The 23,747-nt window shown below is 44.3% G+C and overlaps 1 protein-coding gene, 2 non-coding genes and 1 pseudogene across 4 annotated transcripts; all 4 read left to right on the plus strand.

Moving 5' to 3' along the window:
• Positions 1 to 3,004: 3,004 nt before the first annotated feature.
• Positions 3,005 to 4,148, plus strand: LOC112308178 (elongation factor 1-alpha 1 pseudogene; annotated as a pseudogene).
• Positions 4,149 to 10,992: 6,844 nt separating this feature from the next.
• Positions 10,993 to 23,395, plus strand: DKC1 (dyskerin pseudouridine synthase 1). 2 transcript variants are annotated; one of them, XM_053917575.1, is made up of 15 exons: positions 10,993 to 11,101; positions 11,888 to 11,955; positions 12,378 to 12,464; positions 13,974 to 14,065; positions 14,281 to 14,465; positions 15,086 to 15,150; positions 15,532 to 15,658; positions 15,885 to 16,015; positions 16,560 to 16,703; positions 18,762 to 18,882; positions 19,349 to 19,467; positions 20,124 to 20,227; positions 20,783 to 20,834; positions 21,914 to 22,054; positions 22,484 to 23,395. In XM_053917575.1, the coding sequence occupies exons 1-15, from the start codon at positions 11,086 to 11,088 to the stop codon at positions 22,547 to 22,549; spliced, it is 1,518 nt and encodes a 505-aa protein (XP_053773550.1). In that variant the 5' UTR covers positions 10,993 to 11,085; the 3' UTR covers positions 22,550 to 23,395. The 2 variants fall into 2 exon arrangements, with proteins under 2 accessions (XP_053773550.1, XP_053773551.1); XM_053917576.1 differs by having other exon boundaries at positions 21,917 to 22,054.
• Positions 16,235 to 16,368, plus strand: LOC112308224 (small nucleolar RNA SNORA36 family). Its single transcript, XR_002975147.1, has one exon. It is a non-coding gene; the product is annotated as a small nucleolar RNA SNORA36 family (small nucleolar RNA).
• Positions 20,577 to 20,705, plus strand: LOC112308225 (small nucleolar RNA SNORA56). Its single transcript, XR_002975148.1, has one exon. It is a non-coding gene; the product is annotated as a small nucleolar RNA SNORA56 (small nucleolar RNA).
• Positions 23,396 to 23,747: the final 352 nt, after the last annotated feature.

Genomic DNA, 23,747 nt, shown 5'->3' on the forward strand with positions numbered 1-23,747 from the left:
TTCAAGTGGGGAAAAATTGCTGTCCCTTGCAGACATATGTGGTCTGATTTCATCAATCTGTCACCAGGCGGCTGGCTGGACCACCAGGGAATGCTACCTTATGGAGGGCTCAGTGTTAGTCTCTGCTGTGGGCAGGTTCAGTACACGGCACTGATAGTGGCAGTGGCCGTAACCATATAAATTGATGCCAGTTCCTGGGAACCTCACCACTCATAACTAATTCCCTTAAGCTTGCTCTCACCTCTGAAAAAAAAATCCCCTCATCACACTCTCCTCCATTCAACACATTGAGTCCACCATTTGCTTCCTTCTGAGACCTTGACCAATATACCTAGTCACGAAGAACTCCCTATGATGTTACAGGTGTGAGTCAAAGGAAAGGGTCATGCAGCAGTAGGGGACACAGAGATGTGAGCCACTTGCTCGAGCAACGTTGCTGTACCTTCCAGACCTGCTTGAGTCTAGTCCCAAATATCCCGCTTGCAGAGGATGATCAATTAGCACCCAATTTATCAGGAGTAGTTGAAATTACACAGTGCCTTGGTGCCCCAGAGTCAGACATTCAGACTTGACCATAGCCCAGGAGCCAGCCAGAAGCTGCTAATCTAAAGGAAAATACCGATACTTCTTTTGCTTCAAAACTCTACGTGTCCGTTGTATGTTCCTCCTATTGGAACTTGCCAGAGATTCCATGTAGCCTCCCATGGTGTCAGGGGGCTCTGTGCATGTTGGATCTGCATGATCATAAAGGTCAAGTGTCCTGAACCTGCTGCAGAGCCTCTCTGTACCCTGGGTCCCACTGAAAGCATGCAACCTTACAGATTACTTGCCTCATGCATTGGTGTGACATAATTAAGTGTATTATATGCTGCCTGCAGAATCTGAAGAGCCCCACCAAGTGCTGTACCTCTTTCTGAGTAGTAAGTGATATGAGGCACAGCAACTTGTTCAATAGCCGACATGGTCCAGACCATCTCAAAACATCATTAAGGGTCATATTCTCGAGTTTTTGTGGGTTTTATCTCCCATCCTCTGGCATACATGTGTCTTAATAAAGCATCTACGCTATCCGTTGCTCGCCAGGTCCAGTAAGCAAAATGCCTTCGTTGTAATAAACCAGTGGTGTTCACCGTGGTTAGAGCAGCAATCAAGTTCCACTCCCCCTGGATTATGACAATCAGCCAGAGGATAGGCATAGCCCTTAGATAAGGCTCTAAAGTCAGACTTCTGTTCCTTCCAGATGAAAGCTAGCTGCTTCAGATAGTATCTGCTGATTAAGAGAGAAAAGAGCATTTGTCAGAAAAATAGCCACTTACCAGGTGCCAAGCTCTGTGTTGATTTGCCCTAGGAAAACAACATCATCCAGAATAGCTTCAATTCAAGTCACAACCTGATTAATTTTGTGATTACCCATTATTCACCCCCAGGCTAACCAGGTAGGTTAGATAAGGATGTGATGATTCCTGCATGTTTCAGAGTGTACTGTTCTCCCTTCCAGAGGAAACCAAGTTGCTTCTTTGTGGTCACTCCTCCCCAGTTCCTAGGGAGAGATGACCTCTATATATCACAGTTTTCTTTCTTTGTTGTTTTTGTTTTATTGTTTCCTTTTTTAAAACATTTTTTTATTGCTGTTCAATTACAGTTGTCTGCATTTTCTCCCCACCCCCACAGTTTTCATTTTCCTCTCATCAACCCCATCCCACTCCAGCCTGGGGAGAAGAGGCTTTAAATAAAAAGTGGTTTTCAGTACCTGGATTCTCTCTGTGGCTTCCCCATTTACTTATTTAAAATAGGTTTCGTTTGGTAGTTCATTAAGTACTGTAAATCTTATAACTAGAAGGATTTGTGAAAATAAATGTCCACTATTATGGAAGAGTTTCTATCTCAATTGTGTTATGATGGGCAAAATGGTCATGCATCTAACTTATTCTCCATGAAAAGAGAGAAAATTTTAAAATAAAATGTCTCTCACCTTGGCTGGTGTGGCTCAGCGGACTGAGCACTGGCCTGTGAACTGGGGGACACTGGTTCTGTTCCCAAAAAGAGCACATGCCTGGGTTGTGGGCCAGGTCCCTGACTGCGGGTGTGAGGGAGGCAAACAGTGGATGTATCTCTCCCACATCAGTGTTTCTCTCTGTTTCTCCCTCCCTTCCTGTCTCCCTAAAAGGAAACAAAATCTTAAAAAAAAATACAAATAAAATATCTCTCCAATTTCTGGATCAAGGACAGACATGGGGTGATAGCTTACATGTGCATGAAAAGCCAGTAAGCAGGGAAGAAGGCTGTGCCTTCCTATATTCCCCTCTTCCCACACACCTCTTGTTCAAATAATCTATGAAGTACGTGAATTAAAGGCCTAGACTGCCATGGTACAATTTCAGATAGGGAAACTCTCTTTTTGCCTATAAGGACATCTACAGAGTGCTTCTCCGAGAGTAAAAGTAATCTAATTTCCATCTGAAATATGAAATTTTGACTTTATTATTATCAGTGATAGTCTTTTTCATGTCTTATGAAAAATCCTGACATCATATCCATTATTGTTACATTTAAAATAGTGTGGCTTTTAGCCCTGGCCAGGTGGCTCATTTGGTTGGAGCATCACTCCAAGACTTGCAGATTTGATCCCCGGTCAGAGTGCATACAGGAGGCAACCAACTGATGTTTCTTTCTCACATTGATGTCTCTCTCTGTCTCTCTCCTCTCTCTCTCTCCCCCTCTCCCTCCCCTCTTCTCTCTCTATAATCAGTAAAAACATTTTTAAAAATTATTAAAAAATAGCCCTGGCTGGTGTAGCTCAATGGATTGAGCGCGGGCTGCGAACCAAAGGGTCGCAGGTTCGACTCCCAGTCAGAACACATGCCTGGGTTGCGGGCCAGGTCCCCAGGTGGGAGCTCGAGAGAGGCAACCACCCGTTGATATTTCTCTCCCTTTCTTCCTTCTTCCTTTCCCCTCTGTCTAAAAATTAAATAAGTAAAATTTTTTTTAATTATAAAAAAATAAAATTGGCTACAAACCTGACACGGTAGCATTTGTGCCAATTTTTGGTTGAAATTGTGCCAATTTTTGGTTGAAATGGTGACAATGCTAACATGCCTTGGTTCAAGGGATGGAAGGTCACCTGTAAAGATGGCAATGCCAGTGGAACCACACTGCGTGAAGCTCTGGATTGCATCCTGCCACCAATTCACTCAAGTGACACACCCCTGTGTCTGCCCATCCAGGATGTCTACAAAATTGGTGGTACTGGTACTGTCTCTGCGGGCCAAGTGGAGACTGGCGTTCTCACGCCCTACATGGTGGTCACTTTTGCTCCAGTCGATGCTACAACTGAAGGCTGTTGAAACATACCATGCAGCTTTGAGTGAAGCTCTTCCTGGGGGCAATGTGGGCTTCAACATCAAGAATCTGTCTGTCAAAGATGTTTGTCATGGCAATGTGGCTGGAGACAGCAAAAATGACCCACCAATGAAAGCAGCTGGCTTCCTGCTCAGGTGATTATCCTGAACCATCCAGGCCAAGTCAGCGCTGGACATGCACCTGTGCTGGATGGTCACACAGCTCACATTGCTTGCAAATTTGTTGAATTGAAGGAGAAGATTGATCGTTGTTCTGAGAAAAGACTGGAAGATGGCCTGAAGTTTTTGAAACCTAGTGATGCTGCCATTTTTTAATTTGTATTCACATTTATTTACTTATTTATTTATTTTAAAGAGAAGCCTGGAGAAAGGCAGGCTGGCTCTTTTTTTTTAAAGGTTTTATTTATTTATTTTTAGAGAGAGGGGAAGGGAGGGAGTAAGAGAGGGAGAGAAACATCAGTGTGTGTTTGCCTCTTAAGCACCCCACACTGGGGACCTGGCCTGCAACCAAGGCATGTGCCCTGACTGGGAATTGAACCGGTGACCCTTTAGTTCACAGCCCGCGCTCAATCCACTGAGCTACACCAGCCAGGGCCATGCCATTTTTTATATGGTTCCAGGCAAGACCATGTGTGTTGAAAGGTGCTCTGATTATCCTCCTCTGGGCCATTTTCTATTTGTGACATGAGACAGACAGTTGCTGTGGGTGTCATCAAAGCAGTGGACAAGAAGGCGGCTAGAGCTGGCAAAGCCATCAAGTCTGCCCAGAAAGCGCACAAGGCTAAGTGAATATTATCCCCAACACCTGCCACCCCTGACTTAATTAGTAGTGGAAGAGCAGTCTCAGAACTGTTTGTCTCTTTATGCAACCATAAAAAAGACACACACAGATCCCATGTGTTACGGTTTAATAAAGAAATCCCAAATGTAATAATAAATTTTATCTGAAAAGTCAAAAAATCAAAAACAAACAGACACACACACAAGAACTGTTTGTATCAATTGACCACTTAAGTTTAATAGTAAAACACTGATTAATGATTACAATGCATCATAAAATCTTCAGAAGGAAAGGAGAATGCTTTGTGGACCATTTGGTTTTCTTCGTGTGACAGTTTTTAAGTTACTAGTTTTTAAAATCAGTACTTTTTAGTGGAAACAACTTGACCAAAAACATGTCACAGAATTTTGAGACCCACTAAAACAAAGTTTAGTGAGAAAAAATGAAATTGTTGTCACAAGTCCAAATCACTCACTTCTCAACTCAGTCTATGAGGACAGTATCACTCTGATGCCAAACCCAGAAAACTACAGTAAAAATAATTTTTAAAAAACTACAGACCAATATGCCTAATGAATGTAGATTTGAAAATTCTTAACAAGATGGTAGCAAGTAGAATTTACAAATATATAAAATTTTATACACCATGACCAAGTAAGGTTTATCCTAGAGCTGCAACACTCATTTAATATACGAAAACCACCACATGAATAAGCAAAAGAAGGAAAGTCCCATAATTATATCAATTGATGCAGGATGAGCACTTGACAAAACTCCACACCAATTCATGACAACAACTGTAATAAAACTAGGAATAGAGGGAGAACTTCCTCAAGTTGTTAATGAACATCTGCAGAACACATATGACTAACATCATACTTAATGGCGAAAAACAAGACACGTTCCCCATAAGATTAGGAATAGAGAAGGATGTCCACTCTTACTACTCTTGGTCAACATAGTATTGGAAGTTCTAGCCAGTGGAATAAGTCAAAAAAAGAAGAAAACAAAACAAAAAAAAGAAACAAAAAGCACACAGATTGGGGAGGAAGAACTAAAACTGTTTCAATTTACAGATGTAATTGTCTTCGTAGAAAATCCCAAGGAATCTACAGAAAAACTCCCATAACTAATGAGGATGTAAGGTTAAAACACAAAGCTCTTTACACAATGTTAAGGCTTATTATATAGCTACAGTCATCAAGACTTGTGATATTGTTAGAGGAATAGACACATAGATAATGGAATGAAATAGAGAACCCAGAAATAAACTCAGATAAATTAGCTAAAACTGGTCTTGGAAAAAGGCACAAAGTAATTCCATGGGTGAAAGATTGCTTCAACAAATGGTGTTGGAGCAATCGGACCTGCACAGGCAAAACAAAACAAAACAAAAATAAAAAACAATTTTAACTCAAACCTCATACCTTATATAAAAATTAATGACAAATGGCTCATATTTATATCTAATATGTAAAGCTATAAAACTTTTAGCCCTGGCCAGTGTGGCTCAGTTGGTTGGGCATCATTCTGCAAAGGTGAAGGTCAGTGGTTGCATTCCTGGGCAGGGCACATGCCTGGGTTGCAGGTTCTGTTCCCTGTAGGGGTGCCTACGGTTGGCAACTTATTGAAGCTTCTCATTTGCATCCATGTTTCTCTCCCTCTCTTTCTCCCTCCTTTCTCCTCTCTCTAAAAATAAATAAAGAAAATAAATAAAAAACTTTTAGAAGACAACATAAGAGACAATATTTGAAACCTAGGGCCCGGTGATGAGTTCTTAGACATGACACCAAAAGCACAAGCCATAAAAGAAAAAAAAAGTCGATAAACTGTGCTTTATTAAAATTAAAACTTTTACTCTACAAAATACCTTGTAAGAAGTACAGAAAGACTGGGAGAAAATGTTTGCAAACCACATATCTGCAAAAAGACTCATATCAAGAATATATGAAGAGCTCTTAAAATTCAATAATTAAACAACACTAATAATCTAATTAGAAAATAGATAAAAGATATGAAGAGACATTTCACTGAAGGGAATATAAAGATGGCAAATAAGAATATAGAAAATTGTTCAATTATTAGCAATTAAGGCAATGCATATTAAAAGCACTGTAAGATGCCACTATATACAGAGCAGAATGGCTAAAATTAAAAACATCAGCAGAATCCCCCCATTGATTTCCTGACCCATGGAGTGAGGAAATCATGGCAGAAAAGTCCAAGTGGAAACCCCTGGAGCTCCACCTTCCAGCCAAAATGTAAGTCAGAAGAAACATTGCATACTTAGGGGACAACGTCAAAAATTAGTTTCATTATCAAAGACTTGAAAAATGCAGAGAAGGCAATTTCTATCACATTCCCATTTGATTCACCAGTTTGGCTGGCACAGCAGTCAGTTAGGTCTTGGTAAATGTAGCAGTTTTAAACCAGGGCTCCAAAATTCTTTGAGACTCCTCTCATTGAGAGTGGAGTTGATACCATCTCCCTTTTAACCTGGGTAGGCTTGTGACTGTTTCAACCATACAATACAACAGAAACGATGCTTGGCCCTGGCTCAGTTGGTAAGAGCATTGTTCTGCAAAGCAAAAGGTCGCGGGTTTGATTCCCGGTCAGCACATACTCAGGTTGCCCTATGCTGAGGATTTCCGAGAGGACAGTGATAATGTTTTCTCTCTGCTCTATAATGTCTGCAGATTCAGCTGAAATGACTAGATGGTTCAGGGTGACTGGATGGCTGGAGGCTATAGTATTCTGGAAGCTTCCTCACTCACATGCCTGTTGTCTGTGCTAGGATGCCTATTCTGGCTATTTTAAATGCACGGAATCATACAATACAGGAGTGGGCAAAAGTAGGTTTACAGTATTTGTAGGGGAAAATATATATAATACAAGCATAAATAATAATACAAAATAAACTCTGTGTTTTGCGTACTCACAACTGTAAATCTACTTTTGCCTACCCCAATATTTGTCCCTGTGTGTTTGACTTATTTGACTTAGCATGATGCTTTTGAGTTTCCTCCATGCTGGAGCATGTATCAGTACTTCATTCCTTTTCATGGCCTAAAAATATTCCATTGCACGGATAGGCCACATTTACTCCATTCAACTGTAGGTGGACATTTGGGTTGTTTCTACCTTTTGGCTACCGTGAATCATGCTGCACGGGTCCCTGACATCATGTTTGAGTCTCTGTTTCCAAATCTTTTGGGTATATACACCTAGGGGTGCCATTGCTGATCATATGGCAACTCTGCTTAACCTTCTGAGGAACTGCCAGACTGTTTTCCCCAGAAGCGGCACCACTGTACAGGACAGTGGAGTGCTGCTGCTCATTCTTGACTTTGTGGCTTGGTTGGTCAAACAATGCCCAGTTCGTGACGTGCAGCTCAGGTTTTGAGACGACTTGAATCACACAGTCATTCATTTTCAGTTAGGGACTAAAGCAAGTCAGGAACTTTTCTTCCCAGCAAATTGGGGGGTGTGTGTGTGTGTGTGTGTGTGTGTGCGCGCGTGCGCATATGTCTTAGCTTTATTTTTTACCCCAAATTTCAGAGGCTTCAGCTGTGATTCTCTCATCAAGGTGTGGAAAAGGCTCTGTGTAGCATCCTAATGGGGTATGTCACCTTCAGGAAGAGGCCCACCAGGCATTGTGCTTCTTTCTTAGTGGCAGTATGGTTGAGGTACAGCAAGTCATTTCTCTTTTTAGACAGAGCATCTCAATAGGCCTCAGCCCCCTGATGCCCAGAAACTTCACAGAAGTGTTGGGCCCCTGAATTTTCCTGGGGTTTATCGCTCATCCTGTGGTGAAATATTTGCTACTTCCTATGCCTCAGCAGGATGTCATTAATGCGGTGGACCAGCATGAGGTCTTGGGAGACAATGAAGTGATCAAGCTAGTCCCTAGGGACTTAATTATGATAATGTGCCAGAGGATTGAAGGGACAGTGCTGGGGGGGGGCTTCCTTTTGACCTTTCTGTTTAGAATTGTCCTCAGTCCTTGAGTCAGGAAGCCCCTGTGGGAATGTTTCCATCTGCCAATTGTGTTTATTCCAATTAAGCAATCAGGGATTGGGGAAAGAGCCACAGGGGGTTCCATAGTGAATGGGACAAGGACTAAGACTCCATTTCTGACCAGTGGAACACAGTGGCATTCTATGTCCCCAGGGGAAAGTAGGAAGAAGGTTTAAAACACAGTATATGTTGTAGTGTTAAATGTACCTGGCCTCACCTTTGCTTGAGGGTTCTGAGCCTGTGAACTGAATGGCAAGCTGCCATTCACCATACCTACAGTTTTTGTTGGTGATGGTTGGGGTGTACAGATCATGGCCCACTACAGGTGGCCTATTAACAGGATACCGTGATCAGTTTGCTACCACGAAAGATCCGTGGGGAGAAACCATTCTGGTTTCAGCTAGCAGTCTGCTGCCTATCATGATGCCACTACTTGGCCTCTGCTGTTCCAGGACCCCTTAATTCCCACTGAGAGTGCAAATCTGTCTCCATGACAACATTTCCTGCCTCCTTTCCCAGACTAGTTTTTCAGAATTTTGACCGAAGTATGCCTAAGTGTTTTGGTAAAAGGAATGTCCTTTGAGCCTTCTCTGGGTATGTAGTTAAGGGTTGGGATTGGAGACAATTTGGGAAGGGGGGAGCAGGGCACAAGGAGAATTGGCATCCCTTTGCTTGGCAACTGACCAGGTGATTTCACTACAAGATCTCCAAGAAAGGCAGGATCAGTTTCATGAGAAGGGGAGGAGGAGCTGCTTTGGCTGGTAAGGGAAGGTCTATGGGGTTTTGGGATTCAAAAGACAGATGCATTCAACAAGTATTTACTGAATATTTTCTAGGAGTAGGGTATATAGCAGCGAACAAAATAGACAAAAATTTCCTGGCTTCATAAGGTTAATATTAAGTAAACAAGATACATTTAAGGAAAAGGGAAGAATGTGCCTGGAGAAGTCCTGAATAGTCAAGAAGCAGTGTGGATTTTTCTCTAAGTGAGATGGTATATTAGTTTCCTAGGGCTACCATAAGAAGTAACCCCAAACTGGGTGGCTTTAAATGACAGAAATTTATTCTCTCACAGTTATAGAAGCTGCAAGACTGAAATCACTCCAATCTCTGCCTCTATCTTCACATGGTCTTCTCTCTGTCTATGTTTCTTTTCCTTCTCTTCTAGGACATTTGTTGTTGAATTTGGGACCCACTTGGGCAATCCAGGATGATTTCATTTTGAGATACTTAATTATATCTACAAAGACCCTTTCTCCAAATAAGGTCACAATCACAGGGTCCAGGAGTTAGCACATATCTTTTGGGGGGCCACTCTTCATCCCATTACAGAAGGGAAGCCATTGAAGGGCTTTGAGCAGAGGAGGGACATGGCCTTACTTAGACTTTAATGGCTCTTTTCAGCTGCTGTGTTGAGAAGACACTATTTGGAAAAAGTAGAAGGGGGAACCGCAGGAGGCCACTGAAAAAAACCTAGGAGAGCCATAATGATGGCATGGACGAGTGACAGCAGTGAGGGTGGTAAAATACCATCAGATTCTACACCTCCTTTGAAAGCAAAGCTAATAGGCTTTGCTAACAGATCAGATGAGTATTGGAGAAAGATGAAGCCCATAGGAGAACCATCAATGAGTATCTCAGACTTATTCAGCCAAACATGTACCAATGAAATAATATAAAACAATGGGGGAAGTAACAAACTACTCATGAATTGGTTGATACTGGGAGCTTTGGTTATTTATAAAAAGTCAATTTAGATCATTCTTAGTACCTTGGCATACACCAAAATAAATTCTTGATTGACGAAAAGTTATGTGAGGAAAAACCAATCCTTTTTTTAAGCCACAGTGAAATAAAACTGAGAATTTTCTATTCTTTGATTGGCAGAGGAGACTTGGAAAGAAAATCAGTAACTGTTCTGTCAGCAGCAACTCATTAGGAAAGATAATGGCAAAAGATTCCATTTACCGTTGCAATAAAGAAATAACTGGGGATCAATCAAGTCCACAGAGGCTAGATTAAGAACCCGTTTGAGAGATAGAAGAGTGAGAAGAGCACCAAAAACAGAAAAGGCCCTGAACCTGCAACTGCTTCCTGGCCATCCAATTCCACTGACACTAGCGTCCTGCGACTATTGCACTTGACACAGACCCCTATCTGTGGAGTTCAAACAGAGGTGTTCTAAGTGTAAAGCACATACCCTAGAGACTTGATGCAGAAGTTAATGTAAATTGTCCCATTTATTAATATGGTGTATTGCTTACATGTTGAGATATTTTGAATAACTGGGTTAAGTAAAGTTCGTTATTAAAAATCATTTTAACTTTATCTTTTTACTTTTTTCCTCTATGTGGCTGCTAGAAAATTTCAAAGTCCACAAGTGGCTCGCACTCTGGCCAGCGACTCTAGCTGGTTAGGAATTGCAAGCAGCAAAGGGCTTTCAATCTCTCTGTGCCTTAACGTCTTCATTTTTCAATCGGGACTGATCCAATACCAACCTTAAAGGGTTGGCGAGAAGCAGCAATAAGTTACAGTCAACAGAGTCCTCAGCCAGGTGCCCAGGTGCTCAAACCCGGGTTAAACCCAGCGAAGGTAAACGAACAGCGGCCCAGGCCACGCCCACAAGCTACGGTCGGCCGCGGCGGACTGCGCGGCTTTCCCAGCCTGAGTTCCTGTGGGCGGGGGCGAGAGCCACAACGCACGCGCAGGCGCAGGCGCAGCAGCACTGGGGAGAAACTAGCTAATGAGATGCTCAGTTGTCCCGCGCGCCTGAGGCTTAGCCCTTCCATACTGACTCCTCCCCGCTGCGCGGCACGCACGGGGGCGCGCACAAGTGGGCGGGGTCTAGTGGCGCGGCTTGAGATCCGAGGGAGTGTTAATCTCTCTTTTGGAGGTTGCCCACGAGGCTCGCACGCTTTGCACGGAAATATGGCGGACGTTGAAGGTAAGGGTCGTTCTTTCACGATTTGTTTGGCCGAGTTTGACCCCTACTGGGGTCAACTCCACTGCCTCGGAGATTAGGGAGCAGGGAACGGCGTCGGAGCCCGAGCTCTCCGTTAGCTCCAGCCACCGGACTGGCTCGCTCTCTCGCTGCCAGGCCTCCTGCCAGGCTTACCTCTTGGCTTTGGCTCCACGAGTGAGGGCAAGATCGCGGGAGGCCCTCGCGATGAGCTGATGCCTTGAGGCCCGGGTCTACCACTGACGGCGCAGCCTTTTTAGGACCCGGGTCAGCGTTGAAAGGCGGCGGCGATGCCACTGATTTTGCGGTGGCAGGAGACCTAGCGGTACCTGTGCTGCCTGCAGCCTAGACTCCACAGGCAGCGCTAGGGAGTGAGGGGCGGAAAGGATGATTGGGGAAGAAAAGAGGTTGAGGGGCTGGGGCTGGGGCGCGGATGTACCTTCGACACGTAAGGAAGTTCTAGAGGTCACAAACACGCGGGGACGGTCAAGTGGTCACTTAATGGATCTTTCCGGCGTGTGGGCTGAACGCTTCTGCAGCAGGTGAAGCCCCGCCACCGCCACGTGGTGTGAACCTAAAGGAAGCCGACACGTGCGACTGCTTCTAGTTAGTTACGGATTTATGCGCCCCGCACAAACGGCGTTACACATCGTTTTCCTCAGTAATTGTAGCCCAAACATCCGTTTTCCACCTACCCTGGTTTCCTTCTCTATTTTAAACTTTGTTGCGTTTATTTTCGGAAAGAACTCCAAATCTCGTTTGTTTTTCTAGTATTTGCTGTGCCAAAGAAGCATAAAAAGAAAAAAGAGCCCAAGACATTACCAGAAGAAGATGTTGCAGTGAGTAGGAATATGTTTTCCTTTGTTTTGACTAAAAATAAAGATTATTTAGATAACAAATTAGAGAAAACTACGTTTAAAGGCTTTGAAGTAATAGGCTAGAATTGGGCAGTTACTGTACACAGCCCCAGCCAATCTAAGTATCTCCTATCACACTAGTTTCCTATGTGGTGTTGGGCTTTCCCTGAAATTTTCTTTTTTATTCCACCTGCAGACCCACTGTCCTCTGTCTCTTTAAATAGCTGTACCCTTCTTGGGGGCACTTCACTTACCCTTCTGAGATTTTAGGTAATTTCTTGTTCCAGTGAAGAGGCATTGGCTAGCTTGGGTTCTATTGAAAAGGCATAAGCTTCTGTGGTAGTAATGGAATTGTTCAGAATCACGTGGGAAGTCTAATAGGGTGCGTTTCTGTCCTGTGGAAGGAAATTCAACATGCTGGAGAATTTCTTATCAAACCTGAATCCAAAGTGGCTCAGTTGGACACATCTCAGTGGCCCCTGTTGCTAAAGGTATGTGGCTAACATTGTGCATCAGGTCAGTGTCTGGCTTTTATTTTTAAGTGTTAAGCAGTTCCTTAAGAGTGCTTAGTGAAGAGTGGAAGAGTGCTAGCATCCTTCCCTTAGGAAATGCTAGGTGATAGAGTCTAAAGCAGTGTTCCTTAAGGTGTCTAACGTGAAGGACCAGGTTTTGTTTTTTTCCCCACCATTTCCAATGTACCCAACACTGTTGTAGAATACAGTTAAAATGTTGAAATGACATCAGACTGCTCAAAGTTTATAAACAATTAGTTCTTGGTTTCTGTACTTCACTTTACAGACTTGAAGCAGTTTTTTTTTAATTTTTATTGTTATTCAATTACAGTTGTGTGCCTTTTCTCCCCATCCCCCCACCCCACCCCAGCTGAACCCACCTCCCTCCCCCAGACTTGAAGCAGTTTGTGGGCCACACTTTAGTGCTTGAGAAGCATGGGCTTTAAAGCCAGATTGGGTCAGGCAGTGTGTGACTTTGGGCCAGTCATTTAACCTCTAACCTCTTTGAGGCTGTTGGCTGTTTGCTCATAATAGCTCAGGAAGGCAAGCTGAGGGCTGCAGGAGGTAATTCATGTAATGTGTTTAACCACATTACAGTGCCTGGCATGTAACATGTCATCTAGAAATTGACTATTGTGTTGGGTTTTATTTTATTTATTTACTTTTAGAGAGAGGGGAAGGCGAAAGAGAGGGAGAGAAACATCAATGTGTGGTTGCCTTCTCGTGTGCCCCTCACTGGGGACCTGGCCCGCAAACCAGGCATGTGCCTTGACTGGGAATCAAACCAGCAACCCTTTGGTTCACAGCCTGCACTCAATTTACTGAGCTACACCAGCCAGGGCTGTGCCTGCCATTTAAATAGCATCTGCTTTTTTATTGTGGGCCCTGGGAATATACTAGTGAACCTGGTAGGCAGTGTCCCTATTCCAATGGAACTTAAAATCTAGTGGTGGGACACAGATAACTAAAATAATTGGTGTTTATGATAAACGCCATAATGAAACTAAACTGGGTGATGTGAAAGATGGGCTTTAATCGGGGGGAGACCAGTGATTGAGCCTGAGAAAGGAGAGTAAAAAGGAGCAGACATGAGAAAGCAGAGACAGGAGTATCTGGAGCAAGAACAAACTAGTCATGTTTGAGGAATATTGTCGCCAGTCCTCCTGGATTTGGCTCTTTTGTCCCAGACAAAATCAAAGCTAGTCCATGCTTTATTCATAAACCTGCATGGTGAAGCCCAGTCTGTCCTGTAGTACCCCAAGAAGTCTTTCTAGAGGAGTGACAAAATTGGTCTTATTACTCATGAGTAATTTTTCTAGTATGTAAGGAGGCTTACCAGTCTGTCACAGCAGATAATGAACATACAGGAGCAAGATCCAGGTCTGTGAATTTGAACAGTAGCCACATCACAGTGGTGGTGGTGATTTCTTGTTTTTCATATATTAATGGTTTCTTAACTTTATCTTGTGTTGTATCGTTGCTTTCTAGAATTTTGATAAGCTAAATATAAGGACAACACATTACACACCTCTTCCTTGTGGTTCAAATCCTCTGAAGAGAGAGATTGGGGATTATATCAGGTAGGTGTGTTCGGAGCAAGCACTGTTCAAACTTCTATTCTTTAAAAATGACCCTTTTTACATCAGTTACTCAAAGAGGTAATGGCATCTCAGAGTGGCATTGTCCTAAATATCATATAACTTGTACCCATGGTGAACTCTTCTTTTTTACTCTTTAGATTTCGTTTTTATTACGGGACCAGAACTGATGCCCAGTAATTTCTTTTCCATTCTAGGACAGGTTTCATTAATCTTGATAAGCCCTCCAACCCCTCCTCCCACGAGGTGGTAGCCTGGATCCGACGAATACTGCGGGTGGAGAAGACAGGACACAGTGGCACTCTGGATCCCAAGGTGACCGGCTGTTTAATCGTCTGCATAGAACGAGCCACCCGCTTGGTAAAATCACAACAGAGCGCAGGTATGTGGAAGAGGGAAGGAAGACGTGGCTAATTTGAGATTGGATGGCTTCCTGTATTTCCTTTCCCTTCTACCTTTTGGCTCTTGAAACTTTCTTCATTAGTAAAAAAAAAGAAAAAAATCCTAAGCGGAGATAGTCTTACTTTCTGTGTGCCTTCTGTGCTCTGCATCTGCGTTTCCCTGGAGTGCTAGGTTGCTAGGCCTGTGCATGTTGAGCGAGCTACGTCTATTCCTAGCCCTGAGGCAGACTTGTGTTAAAGTGCAGCTTTTCAGCTTGTTGCTCCAGGGTCCTCTCACTTCATGCTGCTGCTTCTGCCTAAATTGCATTTTCATCTGGGAAGATTCTACTTGACCTTGAAAGGCTTTTTTCCAGGCAGGCTCTACACTGGGTACTCAGACTGCCCCTGTCAGCACATTGGAAGTTGAAGTCCCAGTGAGAGAAAGTGTTGTCGTTCCTTTCCCACATCCGCACCATGAAATCTGTCTTGCTGCAAAATTTTACAGGAACCAGAAGGTCAAATTGCCTACATTTTCTGGTGCATAAAATGGAAGTGATAGGAGTATATATAGAATACAGAAAACTCAGTAGCCACACCTGACTACTCTTTTGTCATTTTTCAGGCAAAGAGTATGTGGGAATTGTCCGGCTGCACAATGCTATTGAAGGGGGGACCCAACTTGCCAGGGTAAGTCTGTAATTATAGGGAGGGAATCTTTTGGTGACCTGGATCTCTGAGCCCCTCGGCATCTGCACACGGGTCGGCTTTCCTGGCTGGACTCTCTTGTGTGCTTCTCAGTGGGCTGCCCTAGCCAGCCTGGACAGGTGACTACAGATGACAAGGGCACTTCCGGTCATGTCCCTTGTGAGGAGAGTTCTGATCCAGCACTGAGCCATCCCTGTGTAGTTGAAAAAGAAGCAAAAATTGAAAGGGCCTTTTAGATCTTAAATGATCGAGAGAAATCTTGTACATTTTGATTGTGTCCTCAAACTCCTAAAGTATGCTCTTTGATCTTATTTGAGAATCTGTGCAACGAGAGTGTTTATTTTGGTTTGTGCTTGGTCTCAGGCCCTAGAAACTCTGACAGGTGCCTTGTTCCAGCGACCTCCTCTTATTGCTGCAGTAAAGAGGCAACTCCGAGTACGGACCATCTATGAGAGCAAAATGATTGAGTATGATCCTGAAAGAAGATTAGGTGAGTCGTTAGGTCTGTGAGGAACTGAATTAACAGACCATATGTGGGGAGGAATGGGTTCTGGAAAATTATACTCTGTTGTTAAAAGTAGATGCCCTTAGTATATGGCGCAGCCATGGCCTTGTATTGTTTCTGTTCTTTCTGGCTCAGATAGAGAGTAACTCTGGGTTTCTCAACTGGTGACATGTTTACTTTGGAGACTATGCTACTTTTGTATGTATCTTAGGAATCTTTTGGGTGAGTTGTGAGGCCGGCACCTACATTCGGACGCTGTGTGTACACCTTGGTTTGTTATTGGGAGTTGGCGGTCAGATGCAGGAACTTCGGAGGGTTCGTTCTGGAGTCATGAGCGAAAAGGTACACCATTGCGGGGCTAGCAGTTCTGGAGCTGGTACTTAATGCAATACAGGCTGGGACAAAAGTAGGTATACAGTTGTGAGTACAAGAAACAGTTTATTCTTGTATTTATTATTGTATTACTTTCCATACGAACCACTATAAACCTACTTTTGCCTCACCCTGTATATTCTAGCTCTTGGTAGAACTCCACCTGCTTCATGTCCTGGAAAAGGCAATTTCCAAAGTGTTGAGTTCAGTTCGGGGCAGCTTCCCTGTTCTGTTAATTAAACTTTGGGACATTGAAACACAGGCTAGGGGAGATGGTTGGATAGAATGCATTAGTCTATTCAGTTACCTCATAGCCTACAAAACTGCTTGCTCAGACTTAAATACATCAGGTTAAAGATGTCCAAAAGAGAAGTGATTCTAAAGAAACTGAAGACTAATGAGCTTAGAGTAGCAGACAAGACTAAATTCATTTCAGTTTTGGGAAGTTTGGCATCTGCTTGGCTATTTGAGATACAATGACCATGAATAATTTTTCTACACGGCTGCTTCTCAGGACCACATGGTGACAATGCACGACGTGCTTGATGCCCAGTGGCTGTACGACAACCACAAGGATGAGAGTTACCTGCGGCGAGTTGTTTACCCTTTGGAGAAGCTGTTAACATCTCATAAACGGCTGGTTATGAAAGACAGTGCAGTAAGTTCTGTGCGTCAAGTCCATATTTGGACAAAATGTGTTCGAAGATGAGATATGGTTCATGTTCTGAAAACTTTGTATTTAAAGGGGGGGGGGACATGATGTGAACTTACTTTTCTTTGGGCTTTCTGAGTTGTTATTGTTTGTCTCTTATTTTGCCCTTTTTTTCCTCCTGGTTTTGTAGGTGGGACCCTGGGGTCTTTTTCCTTTTTTGTTAATGAAGCATTTTTGATTGGTTAAATCAAAACCAAATATACTGATTTAGCCCTTATGATGTGGTGTGGTGGGGTGGGCATTGTCCCACAAACCAAGAAGTTGCCAGTTTGATTCCCGGTCAGGGCACATGTCTGGGTTGCGGGCCAGGTCCCCAGTAGGGGGCGTCACATAGATGCTTCTCTTCCTCTCTTAATCCCTCCCTTCCCTCTCTAAAAATAAATAAAATCTTTAAAAAAGAAAACCTAATGTATTGAATTAAAGTAAAAGTTTAATGCTAGGCCTAATACTATTTTTACATAAGACAAATTAAGCAATTACCTAAGAGTTTTCCTAAAGTAACTTCATTCAAGAAATAGACTATCTGTAGTACATGGAATTTGCCCTTATAACCTGGTAGTTTTCCATGTGCCTAATAAACTGATTTTTTAAAAAAATTACTGCTAGAAAAAGTTGTTTTGATGAGGATAAAAAGCTGACACTGGAGAATTTCAAAGACATAAGGTATTTCTCTTTTGGGAATTTCATAAAATTTTGTCATGTTTAAATACTTGTTTGAGTCTATAAAACCTAAACATCACTGAGCCTTTCAAGCCTTTTTTTTCTTAGTATATTTACTAAATAACATTGAGAGTACTGTCAGCTTGGGTTTCTTCTTTAGTAATGATTTAAGGATGAGTTTCTTTTCAGGTAGTCCAGAATTTTATAAACACCCTTTTTATTCCTAATGGTATCGTGATGAGAGAATGGCCCTTTGTACGTTAAGATTGTCTCTGTGACCAACTGCATAATGAAGTTTTCAATATTATGTAGCAATAAAAAATTCTCTAACTTTGAAGGATATAAATTCTATGTATAATAATTTGAGGTTAATCATTCATATTCATATCTTGTTATATAGATTTTTTTAAAGATTTTATTTACTTGGTTTTAGAGAGAGGGGAAGGGACAGAAAAAGAAGGAGAGAAAGATCCTCCTCTGTGCAAGAGATAGATACATCTATTGGTTGCCTCCCCCCTGCCCCCAACTCGGGACCTGTCCCGCAACCCTCTGTTTAGCAGGCTGGCACTCAATCCACTGAGCCACGTCAGCCAGGGCTATTCAATGTATCTTTTATGTTATAATTCATAATAAACAAAAATCAATGAGTTATACTAAAACATGCCACTATAATGGTTGAAAATACTTAACCACATAAAACAGAACAACATAAATGTGATATATACCCTTTTGCCAGGGTCATACTGGTAGCTCCTTGGAAAATTTAAGGGGAAGGTAGAATGTGGTCAGCAAGAGATCTAGGGTGAGTGAGGACAAGAAGGGACAAGGCAGATGGATGCATTGAGTGCCATTGAACTCAGGGAGAGGTGGCCTTGTACCTGTTGGCCTATAAATTATGCCAAAACCTGTATGCAGTTGGCCTTGGTAATCTTGCTTCGGATCATGTTACTACCCAAATGTCCCTATAGATCTAATAGATTAGTTTTGTCAAGGTGTTTTTTCTCTTAATGATAAGTGATAGAAAAGAACAATTAAGGGAGACTAAGGCTGGGTTTTGCTTTAAAATGAAAACATGCTAAAGTTCCACAGGCATAGAAGGCATAGCTATTTAAAGTCCTACTTAACATTGCTGAGTCAGCGTGGGTAAACTCCTGGTGTGTGGTGAGTGGTTGCTGTCATTCAGAGTTTCTTCACATGTTGATTGTGGCCAGTGGCTCTTGATGGTGTTAGCCTCATGTCAAGGTGGGGAGGTGCTCACAGGCCCCCTCCCCTGTGTCTGAATTTGCTGTGGTGTGGGCTGGAGGGCAGTGGCTGGGGCTCTCACGGGAGGTACCATCCTTGTAGGTGAATGCAATCTGCTACGGGGCGAAGATCATGCTTCCAGGTGTTCTCCGATATGAGGATGGCATTGAAGTCAATCAGGAGATCGTGGTCATCACCACCAAAGGGGAAGCAATCTGCATAGGTAAGAGGGGATGTTGTCCTTACTTTTTCTGCACCATCATGGCCAGGTTCACAAAGGGCAGGTCCCCAAGTCCTGGTCTCGGTTTGATCTCACTGTATGGCCAGGGGTCTCTAGGGGTGTTCACGGCAAAGGGCCGTGTCAGACAGGCACATGTGAGGGTGGAGATGAGTGGGTTTTACCCCGTCCCTGTGGCTGCTGCTGGAGGCCATGTCTCAGCAGCTGGTTCTCCAGGGAGGAGAGAGGAAATCATTACGAATGGAAGTAAATGTCCATGGTTATCAATGAAGAGCCTTTAGTCCACTTCTCTGCACATCCCTGTGTACGTCCTCAGTGAAGGATACTTCGATTAAGGCAGTAGAGCTTTGAGTTTGAAAAAGCTATATGAAACAGTGGCGTTTGGGCTTGCCAGTTACCACGTCTTTCTCCTTTAAATGATTCTTTTTTCATCTTTTTGCAACACCTGCAGCTGTCGCATTAATGACCACAGCGGTGATCTCCACCTGTGACCACGGGATAGTGGCCAAGATCAAGAGAGTGATTATGGAAAGAGACACTTATCCTCGGAAGTGGGGGTTAGGTCCAAAGGTAAGTGGGACAGGGTGTGTCTTCTGCCAGGGTATTTGGTTTAGCGTTGGTGAATACTTGGGCAGCTGTTGGTGTAACCTCTGTGCCACAGCCTTGCCTTCTGCTGGGCTCTGGGGGAGTCGATGGTGAGTGGAAAGTGGCCTGTCTCAGACCCTAGAGATTCCCATCTAATGGGAGGAAGCAGATGGGCATCACTCAAAATTGCACAACGGAATGGTGAATTTTAGCCCAGCCAAGGGCTTATCAAGGAGTGCAGAGGTGTGTGGCACCTGTACAGTCTACAGTGGAAGGGCTGGACCTGTTGAGGGGATCTGGGTAAGGGAGCTTCACTTGAGCCGTGCCGGTGTGAAAGGTGTGACGTAGATGTCTGTGAGGCGAAGAGGGGAGGGAGGGTCTAGGGCAGGCACGGTAGTATGTGTGAAGGCCCCGTGCCACAAAAGGACACTCACCAAGAGTGCAGAGGCTCTCACCAAGACAGTAAGCTTTAACAAGTCCCTCGTTTGCTCCTGTTGGAGAGAGGGTGAATTTCAAGTGCTGTGTAGAGGGCTGTAAGGAGTATACAAGGAAGAAACTTGACCTGAGCCATGTGCACGCAGTCATAATACCTGCTGTGTGTGTTGGCACCATTCTGACATTGAAACCCTGACATCCACCAGGCAAGTCAGAAGAAGCTGATGATCAAGCAGGGCCTTCTGGACAAGCATGGCAAGCCCACAGACAGTACGCCCGCCACCTGGATTCAGGAGTATGTTGACTACAGGTGAGGGCAGGGCTTTTAGTTTATTAGACACCCAGGGCAGGCAGAGACTCACACTCGCCTGGATGCAGTAGTGCCTCAGCTACAGGGGAGGGTGGGAGGGTATTGAGCTCGGAGGGGTAGATGCAGCATGCAGGCCACACGGACGAGTACATCAACTACAAACGAGGATAGGAGGTCACAGGGCCCAGGTGAGGAGCAGGTTTGGTTGCGGAGTACGGGGGTGGGGTGGGGATTTGCTAGACGTGGGAGCCAAGGAACCCATGCGGCCTTTCGCAAAAAGCCTTAGGGGCTGTCGGGTGGCAGCAGGTTGCTTTACCTCAACTGCCCGGGTCAATTGCTTGGTCCTCTGCAGCAGACAGTTATCCCTTTCTAGTCTGGCTTGTGGGACTCTAGAGGGAGTCAGTCTGCAACAGTAAGTGGTAAGTTCTTATGTCCAGCGTCAGCATTTTGATGGTGGCTTTAGACTTGCCAGATATCACTGACTGACTGCCAGTGAAGGCAGTGCCGGCACGGAAAGCTGTTCAGCGCATCTAACATTGCTGCCTCTCCTTTCAGTGATGTTGTGAAGACTGAGGTGGGTGCCGAAACAGTACAAACCCCAAAGGTGGTAAGTGGCATACTGTGATGAGTTTGGAATGCACTTTGGGAGATGGTTCAGTTTAGCTTGTTTTGGCGACTGTGCAGTCCAGCTGTATAACTTAGCTCAGCACAGCAGGGCCTCCCAGCCCTGCGGGTGCATGCTGCAGAGAGATAACCTGTTGTGCGCCTCGGGGTGTTCGGGTTCCGTAGGTGACAATTCACTTTCACGTGTCTGCTGGGAGAAACGTGTGCTCAGGAATTGCCCCAGCCTTATCTTCCACCTCGGCTTAGGCAACACCACTGAAACTGTGGGGTTACATTTTCCCGTGGCCCCCACCCTGGGTCAGGTGATGGCACAGGTGTGTTGGAATCAGAGGCTGTGACACTTGGGGCTGAGCAGGAGCAGCAGTACCACCCGAGGCTGGCAAGTGTCTCTAGATGGCACCAGTTCAGTGCTTCAAAAGTTGAAGGGACGCATGCGGCGGCAGCTTGGTTTCCCAGGGTTGGGGACCACTGACAGCACGGAATAATGGGTGGTACTGAGTGACCCGAAGCAAGCTCTCTGCAAGAGCTTTTCCTGCCTTGCCTGCTACTTTGGAGGACTGGTGGGAGCACCCCCAGGGGACATGTAGTTCAACTTTTTTTTAAAGGTTTTATTTTTAGAGAGAGGGAGAGAAACCTCGATGTGCGGTTGCCTCTCTCACGCCCCGCAATCGGGGACCTGGCCCGCAGCCCAGGCATGTGCCCTGACTGGGATCAAACCAGTGACCTTCTGGCTCACAGGCTGGTGCTCAGTCCACTGAGCCACACCAGCCAGAGCCTGGTTCAACTTCTTATACTAGCGAGGTTGGCCTCCAAAAACTACAGGGCCATTCATTCCCTCAGCTCTGTTTTGCTTCTCCTGCTGTCCCCATGGCTTCCTGCTCTTTGTGGATGAGACTATCTTTGAATCCTTGGTAAATTTAAGGATGCATTGGCGTTCATAATTAGAAAACTTCCTATTGTACCCAGTCAGGATCTTTTCTGGTAGCTCCACACCTTTTCACTTAACCTTTCTATCCGATTTTGCATAAGATGTTAACCTTTGGTGAAATGTCTCCACCTTAGCAGAAGCGGAAGCGAGAGAGTGACAGTGACGAGACTTCGCCAGCGTCTCCACAGGTGATTAAGAAGGAAAAGGAAAAAAAGAAGAAGAAGGATAAGAAGGCCAAAGCTGCTCCGGAGAGCGCAGGAGAGCCAGGAGATGGGGTGTGTATAAAGATGTTCAGGATACCTCGGCCCACTCAGTCCTGTGGGCGCAGGGAGGAATTGCCCAATGGGTGCCAGCTTGGTTACTCTGGGAGCTGCCCCATATTCCTGGAGTGGCTTTGTCCCCCTCTACCGCGGCGCATGTACAGAGATAGGTCCTGGCATTTTGTAGTAACCGCTCATAGTTAGAATTCTGTTGGTGGTAGGTAGGAAGGCTGTAGCTTGGGAATCTGCTCTTGTTTGTAAAAGTAGACCACTGGGGCACCACTGAAAAGCTTAGGACTTTGTGTTATGTGCAAAAAATGATTTAACCCCGAATATCCTTAGCGATCCTGAAAAGGCGTGACTGTGTACAACTTCCCTGAATTCCCTTTGGGAGAGTGGGAATGGTTCTGTTAACAGATTCTGTGGCCTTTCTTTTTTTTCCAGGACAATGATACCACCAAAAAGAAGAAGAAGAAGAAGAAAATAAAAGCAGAAATAGTTTCTGATTAGTGGAGATCACTTTAAGCACTGTGTTCACCTGGGAGGAGAAATTAAAGCCTTATTAAGAAAACATAGTTCCTTTTGTCCTTGAGGGAACGGAACATAGGTCCCAGGAAGGGTGGAGAGCTGAGGCAGATTTTAGCTGCTCTCTGAGACCTCGGTGACAATACCTGGTGTGGTTGTCCCATCCTGTCCTGTTTTAAGGACATGGGTGCAGGAGGCAGATTTGACACCACCCACTTCTCTGCTTGGGAGAGCTGGGAAGCCTTGCCCTCAGACCCAGCACTGCCCAGTAACCATGTGTAGCTGTTTTCGAACGGCAGTTTTAACAGCACTGTCATTTACTCATTGGCTTCTGCCGCTCTCCCGCACCCCTCTGTTTAAAAAGTTTGTAAAAGTTGCAGAGTGAAATGGTCCAGAACAAGTACAAGAATGTAACACCCGTGTTTACTGGGGGTGGTAAATCTCCAGTGTGCTGTAAGGACAATGGTCTGTTCCGGTGTCAGCCACCTTTCTAACTCCGTGGATCTCCCAAATAAAGGCCTGGCAAGGACTCACGGTCTTTCATCTGAAAGGCTATTTCCAATCCCTCTGGCCTAGTAGTTTGTGTACTTATTCAAGCCTATGTGTACAGACAGACTCTTGTACCTAAATCCATCTGCCTACTTCTGTACTTGACAGAATCCAAAATACTCTTGTTTTTACCCTCTTTGAAAAGATGGGATCATTTGTTGCTGGAAGAAAGTTGTAATTTTTACTTTAATTAAAGTTGACTCATGTTTAAGTATTCCTGTTGGGTTTTCTAATTGTCGGTGATGTCAAACTAGAACAAAAAATAATTTGACTAAAAATCTAGAGACTGCTGTATTTGAAATGTGATGCTGTCCCTTTGGATGGTTTTCTTTCTGGGTCTGTCTTGCAACCTGCACCTCGGGGCTCATCGGGCATAGGGTTAAATACTCTGGAATCTCCATTGAAGACGTTAACTAAGTAACAAGGGGAATCATCACAAATTCAGCAATCTCAAATAACAGGAGGAAGGTATAATTTATGTAATGGGTCTGGCAGGTATTGTGGGGGTGAGCGTGTGGATACACCCAGAAAAAGCCTGAAGGAAGCCTGAAAGCCACCTGGGGCTCAAACTTGGTGATGGGAGCCCACTAAGTGACAAAAATCTGGGGGGGGGGGTGGACGGATGTTACAGAAT

This window comes from Desmodus rotundus, chromosome X (assembly GCF_022682495.2).
Source record: "Desmodus rotundus isolate HL8 chromosome X, HLdesRot8A.1, whole genome shotgun sequence".
Classification (NCBI taxonomy): domain Eukaryota; kingdom Metazoa; phylum Chordata; class Mammalia; order Chiroptera; family Phyllostomidae; genus Desmodus; species Desmodus rotundus.

Coding starts and splice junctions, on each gene's coding strand:
- DKC1 (XM_053917575.1), top strand. Junction 15,151..15,531: donor GGGGGACCCAACTTGCCAGG/GTAAGTCTGTAA, acceptor GCTTGGTCTCAG/GCCCTAGAAACTCTGACAGG. Junction 20,835..21,913: donor CAGTACAAACCCCAAAGGTG/GTAAGTGGCATA, acceptor TCTCCACCTTAG/CAGAAGCGGAAGCGAGAGAG.